The following is a 14,558-nucleotide window of genomic DNA, read 5'->3' on the forward strand; positions in this document are numbered from 1 at the left end:
GACAAATTAAATTATTATTTTCTTGATGCTCTTTTTAATATTTCTTGTTGCTATTTTCAAAAGTTACGTACAAATGCATTGGCATTAAAGCATTAATTGCATAATACACATTCTGTAGTTGGCAAATTACCATAAACATGTTACATGTTTTTTTTATTTTTTAATTTATTTAAAACATAAATATACCAATGAAAGATATAAGTTTGAAAAATTAATAAAGCGAAACCTAAAAATAAAATTCCAAATTAAAAATGAATAACTCAATTAGTTCTTAAATCAATGGAGTACTTTGCGCATAAAAATCAAAATTTCATAAATATTGAAATTTAATATATACACTATTATAACATTTAGTATCAGATTAAATATATAATATTTATAAAAATTAAATTCTCAATTAAATATTAATTGAACAATTCAAAACATAAATACAAACGGTGAATGCGCAATGTAATAATTAAATCATTCAAGATTTATATAAATGTTGTTATACGTTCTCTCATTAAAAAAAATATAACCTGAAATGATTTACCCATCTTTAAAAAAATCCACCGGCATCATCATTCTTTATTTAAATTATCAAAATTCAAAATGAATATAAAAAATATCAAAATCGACAAATTTAACAATGAATATCCATTGGATAAATAAAAGAAACCAAGTGCTAATGTCTTTCTTAGAGGTTTTTTTCATGGACATCCCATCTCGTTTTTTCTCAAAATCTAACAAATAATTGAGCTAAATTTTGGTATTTGCACCAACCATACGGTTACCGAGGCATGGGTTTCCCTGCTTGCCTTGGTGGGATATGGAAATATATTTTAATGTTCTCAACGCACTTGCCCACGCAAAAACATATTTTTTCACTTATATATGACACATCTTCTCAGCACAATTAATGTATTAATGGTGACAGAGTCCTTTGTATAAACACAATTAGATTTTTATAAATATTTAGATTCTTTAAGTATATTATTTATTAATTGTTATGATACTATAATTTAACATAGATATATTTTTATAAATATTTAGATTTGATGGATATATTATTTATTAATGGTTATAATATTGGATGATATAATTTTTTTTAATATATAATTTTTAACTAATAATTCAATTTTAAATTCTATAAAATAAACTATTTCATTTATATAAATTAATAAAAAAATATAAAATTTTCAAAATATTTAATTTAATATTTACTCTACATTGATATCTATTTTTTTCAAAACTTTAATGTAGAATAAATATTCCCTTAAACAGCCAAGTCTCGTGAACACATTAAAAGCAATTTCATTTCATTTCAATCCTTCACCATATCAACGTCACAAAGCTAGGCCTTTGAAAGTGGTAAATTTGTTCGACACAATACGCAATAGCGATGGATACACTATACAATCCATGCTTCAAATAAGCCCCTTCAGCCCACCCCCAATACAATAACAGAAAACCGAAATCACAAGTTGTCAATGTCCTAGTTTAAAAGTAACAGATAATACAGCAGTGTTGGACGTGTGGCTATGGCGATGGTGGCCTCTGCTGCTCAACGGTGTGTACCCACTTGTTCATCTGTTACTGTTGCCACTGCCAGCCAAACTGAGGCGGCCAAGAACCCACATTGGCTGCGATCCACTTTCAAAGTTTCGTCTGCTGGTGGCAGTTTACGGAGGCCAAACTTGGAAGAGATGTTTACCTGCGCGTCCTATGCCTCCCACCTCACATTTCACCCAAATAAGCGAAAATTGAACGGACCGTCTGCCCTATTAGGTAATCAATTTATTCCCTCCCTTTCCGTGTAGGATCTGCTTTGTTGGTGAACTTGTTAGCATGGATAATTATTCAGATGAAACAGAGATATCACTCTGCTTTTGATTTGGCTGAAACCCTTGAATTGTAAAGTAAACTATGAAGGCAGCTACCCTGTTTCAGGATAGTATTGGAGACAGATAACAGTAGTTGAAAATCCAATGCCAGAATAACTAAATGAGTGAATTACGTACAGGTCTGGGGTTTAGGGTGGGAACAGTTTAAGAAAATGCTATTTTTTAAGCGTTTCATCTTTAAATCTTCAGAGAATAGCACTAATGTATTATGATTGTATATTCAGCTTGGATAACTTGGACAAGTGATTTGTTTCCCATAAATCTAGTGGATTATAGTGGTATTAAGAATATGGCGAAAACATGTGAAGAAAGAATGGAATGCAGTTTTTCACGATTTGGCTATAGTTTGATATTTATTTTAAGACCAAAGTTGCTACACGTCCAAACTATCTTAAGACCTTTCCCCAGTTTATTGTAGCTTTTGTTACAATTCCTTTAATCTTCCTGAAATTTTCCATAAACAAAGAGAAATGCTTAAATTTTTGGGATGCTTGCCTATTGTGTGTATCTATATATGTATAGAAGTTAGGCACTTTGCATTACATTAAAAAAAATGATTACATAGACCAAATTTTTCTGCTACTGGTCTGCCTGAAGGGAAACCAGACCAGTAGAATAAGTTTAAAATTTTGAGATTGCTAAGACCTTGTCTAACTAGAGCATCTTGTAAATAAAAACTCATATAAGAGGGCTGGCTGTGCCAGACCTTGACATGGATCAACATGACTAAACTAAAAAGACTAGTAGAACTGTAAATAAAAGACTAGTGAGTCATGACAACTAGTGGGCAAAAATTTCAGGCATCCACGTTGGCTAGTCACCATCCTCATCTGAGGAGAAGGAGATATTGGCTGATCTCTTGTCTAGAATGGTCAGCTTGCGGTCTATACTGTCATTTTTTTCCTCCAGCTTTGCCAATCTGATAGAATTCTCGTGTTGAGTGTCTGCATGGTTGGTGAGGATTTGTCCCATAAGAATTTTGGTGTGGCAGTAAATATTGACTGCTTGCATGTACCAGGAAAAATGTCACTGAGTAGAAGTCCCTATATGAGGGATCCAGTCACCAATAGCAGAATCGACATGGGGGTCGGGAATAAAAAGTCGGTCATGGCGCACTTCGGTTTCCACTCGTTCAATTTCTTGCTGGAACAATTAGGGGATGATTTCCTGGTATCAAGCCATGGAATCATGAGCTTGGGCGTCAGTGTGGCGCTGGGAAGTAAAGGCAACATCGTGATCCATCTGGGCAGAAATAGAGGAGTGCCCTTGCCTACCACCTTTGCATCTAGTGGTTGGTCCACCACTATTCATAGTTGCCTGAAGAGACAGGGAGAAGGCAAGAGGATAGTGGAAAGGAACACATGAGTCAGGGATGACATGAAGGGACGACTAGAAGGGAGAGGGGCTAAGGAAGGATAGGGACAACATGGGATAGGAGGCTGAGTAGTCTACAGGAGAGTGAAATGGCAATGCAAAAAGGGAGAATTGGCAACTTAGATGGAAAGATAAGCTGAGGTGGAGAGGGAGAGACGAACGAAGTGAAGAAAAAAATAGAGAACACAAGGAGAGAGAATGACTTGGAAAAGTGTGAGGGTCAATAGAATAAGGCGAGGCACTAGAGATGGAGCCTTGTCGTAAATCCCAAGAAGGAAATTCAAACCCATAAACTAGTAAACCCATAATCGAGAAAACTTGAGCAAAAATAGAAGGATAAATAATAGAGTTGAACTGAGAGAGTTGTTACCAGAAGTGGAGAGACATCAATGGAGAGGCTGAGTTTGAGTGCTCTGATGGAGTCTGGTGAGGAGCAACTGGTGTATAAAAGCACAACTCTAGCAATTCTCGGCATGATCAACCTTGAGCGCAATGCATGTTTTGGATTCCGAAGAATTTCCAAGGCCAAGGATCTGAGCATCGTCGTGCTGATGACTCGGAGGTCAAAAGCAGTAATTGCATTTGTATGAAAGACACCAAGACAAAAATTTGAGCTGATAATGCCAAAGGGGTTGGATTTTCTCAAATCTTGAATACCATATAGTAGTGTAGTGACAGTTCCCATGGTTGACATCCTGCGTGCAGAATGATAGCACAAATTCGGAGCCACTGCCATGTCAATTATGGTTCGAGCGTGGTAAAGATGTTAATTTTAGTTAACAATGGTATGTTCTATGCTTAGCACAATTACTTCAATGTTCCTTTAGTAACCCAATGACAATTTCCAATTTAGTTTTCAATAGCAAACACATTAATCACATTGACAATAAAAGTAGATAGAACATGAAACAAAATGCAGAAGACAAGCCAAGATAAGAGGACACCAGATTTGGCGGATGCTAGGGAAAAACCCCAATGTGGGGAAAACCCTTTGATCAATTCTTCTTATTATTATATCAAATGTTCAGTAGAGAGAGAGAGAGTACAAAAGTGAAAATTTGACTTGCCAAATTATAGTCAAAACAACCCTGTCAAATCTATAGTCAACTACAGTCAAATTCCGCCCTAACTAGAAAGTCAAAGATGGTCAATGCAACAATGAATCTTCCTTTTTGGAGCTCGGTCATACCCAGTCAAACTTGACTTGATAAGGTGGTTAAAGTCAACCCAGAACAGTCCTAAAAACTGCGGTCAAACTTGGTCAACTTTGCGGTCAACCTTGCAATCAGCCCTACGGTCAAAGTGCCCAGAAATTCTCGGTTCTTGTGCCAAACTGTACGCCCTGCCAAAAATGATTTTTTCCCACAAAAATTGTAGTCAAAGGATGAGTCAAAGTGCTCGGTCAACGCTGGTCAAACTCCTACAACAATCCTGAAATTCAGCCCTGCAATTTGCCCAGAAAATTCGTCCTTCTGCCACATGTGTGACAGAGAGAAGATTTGCCCAATAACTGTACGAACCAATGAGAGAACGAGAGAGAAGAAATGTGTGTGATGATGATGCCAAATGATGTGAGAGGGTGCTTTTATTTATACAAGTCGTTGAGGATGAAGGGTCATGTCCATTGGGCTTCATGAGCCTACATGATGATGTGGCCGACTTGAACAATTTGCACATGTGTGGGCAATAAATTCAAAAACACACTTCTGCTTGTCCAAATTGGATGATCTTTATATCAAATTTGGCCCTCTCGAAAAGAGGAATTTAATGCAATCATCATCTCCATCAAATGAGCTGTCCCAAGGTGGAATTTGGTCCTAGTTGCCAATTTTAACACTCCCTCTCAACTAGGGAGAATTCCACCTGCCAATCCATCCATCATCATCGATCATCATGCCATCCTGTCTTCATGTACCATCTCTATATCTCATCTCATCTTTGCTCTACTGAACACTGATATGAATAATGAAGAAGAATCGATTGAGAATGAGTCACAAGACCTTACCACTCTCCACTGGCAAAAGTTAGTCTAGAGGTAGAACCTCAATCAGACTTGATCCCAGATCAAGTTGTTGAAAACCATGCATCCTAGACATAGGGAGTACAACAGTACACGATGCGTCCATCGATGGTGCTATGGTCCCTATCCACTATTCTCAACTCATTGGCCAGATGAGAGGTACTTCCCATGAGTCCCAGACTACATGGGTAGGATGTATGTTGGGGCATCAACAAGAGAAGGTGAACCACTCATCCTGCTCATATGCCATAGGAGAAGGTGAACCACTCATCCTATGCATATGTCAATCGCAGGGGAAGGTGAACCACTCACCCTACGCACATGTCAATCATCATGGAGTATCACAGGGGAAGGTGAACCACTCACCCTGTACACAACGCACCAATAAGGAAGGTGAACCACTCACCCTATGGTCGCTCATAGCTCCAAGAAGTGCCCCAAGCCCTCAGGAGCTCCCAAAGCTCAATGTCCAACTCAAGAGGGACCCTCATGGGAGGGTCTTTCCACAACTCCAAGTCTCTCTTGGAAGGCTAAGAATTTGACCTTCCCTAAGGGCTTCGTGAGGATATCTGCGATCTGCTCATCAATCCTGATGTGGTGGAGCTTTATTGCTCCCCGTTGTACCATATCTCAGATAAAGTGGTACTTGATATCAATGTGCTTAGAGCGGTCGTGGAACACGAGATTCTCTGAAATCTGAATCCCACTCTGGTTGTCGCAGTAGATAACAATGGTATCCAACACATGCTCAAATAGCTCACTAAAGAGCTTCCTCAACCAAACAACTTCACAATAGGCCATACTAGCAACAATGTATTTGGCCTCGACGGTGCTTAGAGCAATCGATTTCTGCTTCCTGCACATCCAAGAAATTGATGCAAACCCTAGTGAGAAGCAACATCCAGACGTGCTCTTACAATCCACCACATTGCCAGCCCAGTCAAGATCAGTATATCCATGTAGCCTCAAATTCCTGACAGTGTATCTTAGTCCATAGTTGATTGTGCCACGAAGATATCTCAAGAGATTCTTAGCAGCAATCCAATGTACATGATGAGGCTCGACCATAAATTGACTCAACGTATTCACAGCGAAGCATATATCCGGTCGGGAGTTTACCAAGAACATCAGGGCCCCCACAAGTTGTCAATACTTGGAAGGGTTTGCCAATTCGGGCCTAGTAGCACTTCCACATAGTTTCTTGAAGTTGAGTTCCATCGGAGTAGACATAGACTTGCAATCCACCATCCCACATTCTCGAGAAGCTTCACAATATATTTTCCTTGAGAAAGGAAAATCTCACTGGGCTTTTGCTAGACCTCCAGGCTTAGGAAGTAATGCATCAGACCTAAATCCTTCATTTCAAATTTGGAAGCCAACTCTGAACTCTCTCTTGCGTTGATAAATGAGAGGGTGTGCACCTGTCAGAAAGATATCATCTACATAAAGGACCAAAATGAGAGCCATGTCCTTTTCAACCTTGAAGTATAGGTTAGGATCAACATCGCTGCTTGTAAATTCCAGCTTCATAAGATAACTATCAATTCTCTCATACCAAGCCCTAGGGGCTTTCTTCAACCCATAGAGGGCTTTCTTAAACTGGCATACATGTGTCCTTCGATCTTGTACTTCGAACCCCTGAGGTTATTCCAAGTAGACTTCCTCCTTAAGCGAGCCATGCAAGAAAGAAGTCTTAACGTCCATTTGATGCAGGCTCCATCCTTGAGAGGCAGCGAGAGCAATAATCGATCAAATAGTGGTATATCGGGCAATCGGTGCAAATATATCGTCATAGCCCACTCCTTCCTTTTGAGAGAAGCCTCGAGTAACGAACTCGACCTTATATTTTTTAGCACTCCCATCAGCTCCATGTTTAATTTTGTATAGCCATTTTGAGGTGACTATGGACTTGTCCTTTGGTCTAGGCGTCACATCCCAAACATCATTTTTCATGATAGATTCATATTCCTCATCCATCGCATCCTTCCAGACTTGGTGCTTTACAACTTCTTCGAATGTACATGGCTCATATTGAACAATATTACTCATAAAAACTAAGTACCCTTGATACTTGTTCGACTTCTTGCTTTCACGGAATGTCCCTCTTGGAGCAATATGTCTTTCAGCGTCTTCGAGAGTATCTTCGAGCCACAAAGGTATTTTTCCTGAGGTAGAGGGATCACCAGGAGGTGGATCAATGGTGTAACAGCCCCGAAATAACAATACGTAATTAATTAGATTAAACAAACGATTTATAATCAACACACAATTTATCAACTAGTTAACATTAAATTTCAAAAGAAATGTGACAAGAGACAACTTACCTGTGGAACGCTAGTTGAACTCTGCCAACTGCAACAAAGTCTTGGGGATGACTCTCCACCCAACCGTAGGCTCAATTGCACAAAATCTTGCTACAATTGGCCACCCTCGAGCCCTTAATCAACGTACTACTGCTAGGGTATCTTTTGTCTCACAACACTATTTTCCCAAGAGAATGGATGATAGAATCATGGAATGCCTCTCATCTTCCTCCTCATCTATTAAATAGAGCAAACATTGGAAGGGGAACCACATGCACACACTCCATGTGTTAACATGCAACTTTATTGCTTTCTTGTTTTATTTTTTTGTTTTTACTTTTTGATAGCTTTACTGATTTTTACTACTTTCTTGTTTTATTTCTTTTGTTTTTACTTTTTGACAACTTTACTGATTTTTACTATTTTTCTGTTTATTCTTATTTATATTTATTTAGAGCATGTAATTAATTTATTAATTTATTATTATTTATTATTTATTTACTATTACTATTTATTTATTTATTGTTTATTATTTATTTAATATTATATTATATTATTTATTATTTATTATTAAGGGACATTACATACTCTCCCACTTTAAGGAACTTCGTCCCGAAGTTAAGTTTTTATTATTTATTATTTTTATTAAGGGACATTACATTTATTTTGTTATTTATTACTTCATGTTACAATCCTGACACCCTCTGCTGAACTAGTATAACCAGCAAGCACTGAAAGTTTCACAACACTCGGGAAATCCCAAGGAATCTCTGTCCTTTTTCCCACTTTCAGAATCAGGCATAAGCCTCCTCGGTCTGTATCCTAGTCCAAGGCTGGCCCCAAGGCTCGCGCCTGACTCAGACCTCATCTGCCCCAAGGCAGGCATCTGGTACAGTGCTCAATGTCTCCGGGCATCTCGCAAGGTTGGCCCACTCCCTCCACAACTCACTAAGGCGCACAACCCCAGGCATCGAAGTCCTTACACCCCTACCAGACTTCGGCATCCCAATATAATACTAGGCACCTAGCCTTCAATATCAGGGACTTGGCCTTCTCAAGATGGTCCCATAGCCCTCAAGAGCTATCCATCAAGAGCTATACAAGACAAAGGAACCACTGGCATATGTAGTGTTGATTGAGCTTGCCTCAGCCCATATGGTGTTACTTATTCTCCCTCGTGCGTATGGGCTTGCACGAGATCATCAAATAAACCGGCCCTCTCAGCTCATTTGTGGAGTCCTGTCAATCATCACACCTCAACATGCAACCAATGCATTAGCTATACCATCATGGTATCATAGAAAATAATCCACATGCCAAGTCTTGCATGTCATCATGAGAACATTCATCATTGTTAATTGCAACATTATGATTAGTTCACCACACATTTTAATCAAGTAAACAAGGAAAGTCATTAAAAATAACATCCGCATCTTCCCAGGTAGCTGACCCTAGGCTATATTGGTCCCACTGGACCTTTGACTTGCTCAAACTCACGGTTTTCTCGATAGAGGCTATTGTTTCCTATCTAATATTCAAGTACACTGAAGGCCACACTTTAACTCGCAATCGAACATTTGCTGAGTGCTCTTTCACTCTATGAATACTGCCTTGGGTTTACGCCTGAGTTAGCGTCCATACATCTATAGTGAAGGATACTTGACAAAAATAACAAAAAACAACTGTATGAGTCTATTTCCTTGTACTCTTGGCTGACAATCGGGCATAAGCTCATCTGTCAAAGGTTTATCCTGCTTTTCTGTAGCATCATCATTATCCTTCCTTGGAATGGGGAGATCTTTGGCCTTCCCAAGTGCAGTGTCTTCATCAAAGGTGACATCATGGCTAACTTCCACATCTCTTTGTCCAGGCACATAGATTCTATATGCCTTTGAATTTTCACTGTAGCCCACAAATATACCTTTCTTCCTAGATGCTTCTAGCTTGTTTCTTTTCTCTTTAGGCACATGAAAATATACGGGGCAACCAAATATTCTAAAATGAGAAATATCATGCTTCTTACCAGTGAAAAGTTCTTTGGGTGTCTTGAAATCCAATGCTTGACGCGGGCTCCTATTTTGAACATATACGACAGTGTTTGCAACTTTTCCCTATAAGAACTTTGGTGAACCTTGATCATGGAGCATGGCATGGGTGGCTTCCATGATTGTTCGATTCTTTCTTTCAGCAACTCCATTTTGCTCAGGAGTGTATGGAATGGTTGTCTCCCTCTTAATGCCAACCTCTCTACAAAAGTCATTGAATTCATTTGATTCATATTCGGTTCCATTGTTGGTACTCAATATTTTAATTTTCTTCCTTCTTTGTTTTTCCACCAAGGCTTTGAAAGAACAAAACCATTTGAACACTTCATCTTTCTTCTTCAAGAAATAGATCCATGTACTGCGAGAGAAGTCATCCACAAAAATTGCATAGTATAAGTATCCTCCTAATGATGTTACGGGCAACATTCCAGATAGATCAGAATGGACCAAATGAAGAATATCTGTAGTTTGGCTTTTTACTTGAAGGGAATGGTCCCCTTGTAAGTTTCCCAGTTGCACAACCCTGACAAATTCCATGATTCATGTTGAACTCGGGCATACTTGTGACTATCTTCCTTACCTTAGGTAAGGCTTTGTAATGAAGGTGAGCAAATCTCTGGTGCCATAATCAAATACGCACCTTTCCATCAATGAATGCTACTTTGAAGCCTTTATCTTCCATCATAGAAATAGACACCAGGTTCTTCTTCAAACCAGGTACATACAATACTTCTTGTAGATGAATTTTTTGACCTTGATTTAAGTGAAGAGTGACAATACCTATTCCTTTCACAGGATAGGTGGCATTATCTCCAAATATGATCTCCAAATTAGTTTTCTTTTCAACGAAATTTGAGAGGGCCTCCTTGTACCCAGTGAAGTGCCTTGAGGCTCCACTACCAATCAACCAATGATCCAAAGAATCCTGAGAAGAGGTAGTAAATAGAGTGGAAATAATAAAATTCCTTTTGTTTTTCTACAACCTCATACTTGGAATTTCTTGTCCTTTTGGGATGTCGACCATTTCCATTTCGAGCAGCGAGAGCATTCCTCTTTCCTTTATTGTTGAACCTATAGTTCCTTCGATTGCCATTGCCTTTGAAATTGTTGTGGTTGTTGTTGTCATCATCCCTTGGAGAATTCTTCTTGTGAGGGCATTCTCTAGCGTAGTGGCCAAACCTGTTACAATTGTAGCACCTTCATTTCCTTCCTTCTTTGAATCCCTGCTTGAACCCTTGACCCTATCTCCTTGGACCAACATTATTCTTCCTCTTAGCATGAGTGGAGAATGCAGTAGGTTCATTTCCATTTGAGGGCTTGTCTCTTTTCAACAACTTCGTCTCTTCTTGAGTGCATCTAGCCAATAATTCATCAAAACTAGGAATCTTGTCATTATTGAGAATGGTTGTGTTAAACACATCCCATGCTCTTGAAATAACTCCAAGTGCAATGAGAGTGAGCTCCCTGTCAGCAATGACTTCTCCAGTGGATATAAGGTTAGTCTTGATTTGTGTGATCCTCATGAAGTAGGATTGGATAGACTCCCCTTTATCCATCTTGATGTCCTTCAACTTGTTCTTGCATTGTTTACTTTGAACATCCCAATCAGCTTATCATACATCTCTTTAGATGTTCCCAAATCAGAAATATAGGCAACCAAATGCTTTTGAATGGAGTCTATGATAATTCACTTAGCTTTGACCTCACCTTTCTTGTTCTTCGTCTTTGCAGCAGCAAGTGCATTTGAAAGAGGCTCTACCACTCTTCCCTGCACATAGTCCATGGCATCATGCTCTTCTAAAGTGAAATCCAAAGTCATCTTCCATGCATGATAGTGAGATTTGTCCTTATCCTCAGATTTGAAGTAAGATGTAGTAGCCATTAAAGCTAGTCCAATAATCTTGTCTAACAACTCTCCCTTGGTGATTGCTTTTCTCTCTCTTGCTTGGGCTTTGTCTTCACTTGACCTCTGATACCATGTTAATTTTAGTTAATGTAATGCCCCTTCTAAATAAATTTTTGCTAGAAGAGATCTCCCATTTTTGCCATTTTCGAGCTAACACATTTTTGGGGTACCAACTTAGGGAAAGTGGGTCAAATATTAAAGTTGGTGAAATGTGGGGGCCATCTGTCTAGGAATACACACCTCTTGGGAGAAAAATCGATTTTGTGAAGGGAGGTCGAAATATTTGGAGGGACCCACAAGGAAATGTAAGGAAACAATTAAAATAGAAGATTGGGGGCAACAATCGGCTCCTTTTGATAATTTGACATTTACATATTGTTGCTCAAGCTGTTCAGCTGAGTCACAAGTGGTGTTTAGCACCAAAGGTTTCCAAGGGGAAATATCACCCTCTTCTTCGGTGGACCATGAGTGCCACCCTAGGGAGGTAATCTATTGCTACTTGGGTGTGGAGATTTGCGGAGTTTGGAGCCCATTTCAATAGGTTTCCTTAAGCCAATTCGTACACTAGGGAAGACGCAGTAGGGAAATCGTATCACTCTTTTTAGCTGGCTTCCGGGGGTGTTTTCTTGGGAGAAATTTAATGTAGCTGCTCTAGGGGAAGACTAAGCCTTGTGGAGAATTTGGAGGCTGGAGATTGCTGTTTTTGGGTAGGACACATTTCTTTTTTTAGGGTCTGTGGAGGGGAGGATGCTGGACAAATTTGTGTGGTGTCAGGCTTAGCTCTAGAGTGGCAGAATTTGTGGTAGAACGCTTCTCCTACTATAGGGGAAATTTCCTAAAACACTTCCACAACAGATTGAGGAGGAATAAGGAGGATTTCAATAGATTTCATCACTGGGGGACGCAGTCTTTGTTCAGGAGGGTGTAGAGCCAAAATAGGGCAATTTTGGAAGGTGAGAATTGGCCAAAACCCTTTTTGGGTTTTTGTGGGTTGTTGAGAGGAGTCCGAGTTTAAATTTGCAGAATTTTCTGGGTAGTATTCAGGCCATACATCTCCTTTTTGTTCAGCAATATGTTTATTATTTAACCGATAATTGCACCATTTTGTGGGTTTTCCGTGTGGTTGGTTTGGGGAAAATTCCTTTATGGGTTTGGTTGAGCACATTGTGGAGAGACACCAACTACAATTTCTGGAGGTTTTGAGCACAAGAGTGGCAAATATCATCTTCTTCCAGCAACTGGAGCAATAATCTACTGGGTCTGCGCATAGCTTAGTTGGGCTGATATTCGAGCACTTGGGCATTGTTTTCTCAACTTGGGGCTTTGCTTGCTTGTTGTAGCAAGCCCAAGTTCTTCTTTCCCTCACTATATTGTACTTATTCAGCTCAAATTTTAATATAAAGACCCAGTTTTGGTGACAATATATGTGTATTTGCTATTTATGTATGTTTTCCATTTTTGGGGTATTGTTCATGTCACATGAGCATGTCTTTATGTTATTCACTGTTAATTTCCTATTAGGAACATTACAATGGTATCAGAGCCATGATCTTGGTTAACTGTGGGGTAGCCAACTAAATCATGTGAGATTTGGGTACGTATGCACAATGATGGGTTACACCATACACCACCCATGGCTCAAGGGAGATTCAGTATGCAGGAATTCTAGGGTGGAATCCGCTGGAACAATGAGAGGTTGGCTCAGTTGAGGGAGGTGTCAGACCAGATCCATCCTTGTCCCTACAACAAAGACACTAGAGGTGCACAGGCCATGGGAGTACAACCATCTACACCATATGGGGAGAGTCGACAAAATCAGGGCACCAAATCTCCTCAAAAGAGCAGACATGCTAGAGGCAGTTAGAGGGTGAGACCAGGAGGAGATTTTGTTGGTGGAGACTTGGATTTAGATATGAGGAGCAGGGGGAGGTCAAGCATGATGCCGAGGGTACACAGGGTCATGAGGAGCACGTAGATACACCCAGTGTGACATAGGAGCCACCCTTGCAGAAGTTTCCTTTGGTAGCCCCTGATTGACACGTTGGTGGAGATAGTTGGGCACACACCCATAGGACCTTCCATTGATGAGGTGCCAGTAGGCGCAGAGGTACCCAGAGCTGTGACAGAGTTCCCAGATGACCGCTACCTACAATAGCAGGGAGAGCACCTTGAGGAGTGTGAGCTAGATGAGGATGTTATGCTTGAGGAGCTACTTGTGGTGGGGCAGCTCAGGACTCCTGTTGAGCCCATGATGGAGGAGGATGGGTAGTCATCTTTTGGGCCTACCATTGACGGAGAGCAGCTAGATACGCAAGCAACTAGCAGAGTTGCAGTACTTCAGTCAGTAGCTCTCTTCAAGCTTACATAGAGAAGGCCTACAATATTGCTAGGTTACCTCTGCATGTTGGGGGGAGAGTGGTTGAGTTACTTAGACAAATTGTATATGTTGACCATGGCAGTGAGACGAGGTAACATGATTTGCACAGGGCACAACGCTCGCAGGGTGGAGTTGTTACGTATATTGGTGCCCTTGCATTTGATCCCTCTCACAGGGTTGGATGGCGAGAGGTATTGAGCTGGTACCCGATGGATCAGGCTAGGTGTCGGGATGTATCCATGGCCATAATTTAGCAAGGGCCTAGGGTTGCCAGAGGGGCTCGAGGGCCAAACTATTTTTGGGATCTAGGAGGGTTTCCCCATCACATCATGGATTCATTCGACGATGGTAGTAGCTGTGTGCTGGATCCAGGGATTGAGGGCACCCACACTCACAATTTTCTATCAGAGTTCCGAGCAACACTAGTGGCTAGCTGGATCTATAGGGGAGTAGGTGGACTTCGTGAGTTGTCCTGGCATGTGGATTAGGCCTGGAGCCGCAGGATGATCAACATACTCTTGCAGGGGCTGATCGGAGGAAGTGGCATCAATAGGCCACTAGACAGAGCATTGCACGGGGACGAGGCTGTCTTACGGATATGTGGGGTGTAGAGGACACTAGGGAGCAACACCTTAGTGACATTGCCACTG

At 40.3% G+C, this 14,558-nt stretch overlaps 1 protein-coding gene across 1 annotated transcript in view; it reads left to right on the forward strand.

Annotated features, from left to right (window-relative positions):
* Nucleotides 1–1,381: 1,381 nt before the first annotated feature.
* LOC149142264 (uncharacterized) overlaps nucleotides 1,382–14,558 on the forward strand; it is a 53,851-nt gene continuing 40,674 nt past the window's right edge. Inside the window, exon 1 of the mRNA XM_089447045.1 lies at nucleotides 1,382–1,767. Within this exon, the coding sequence (XP_089303171.1) occupies nucleotides 1,521–1,767 (247 nt within the window). The 5' untranslated portion in view covers nucleotides 1,382–1,520. The remainder of the gene's footprint in view (nucleotides 1,768–14,558) is intronic.

The sequence above is a fragment of the Pinus tabuliformis genome, chromosome X, assembly GCF_031772625.1.
Source record: "Pinus tabuliformis cultivar Carrire ecotype Pingquan chromosome X, CPIR1, whole genome shotgun sequence".
Lineage (NCBI taxonomy): Eukaryota > Viridiplantae > Streptophyta > Pinopsida > Pinales > Pinaceae > Pinus > Pinus tabuliformis.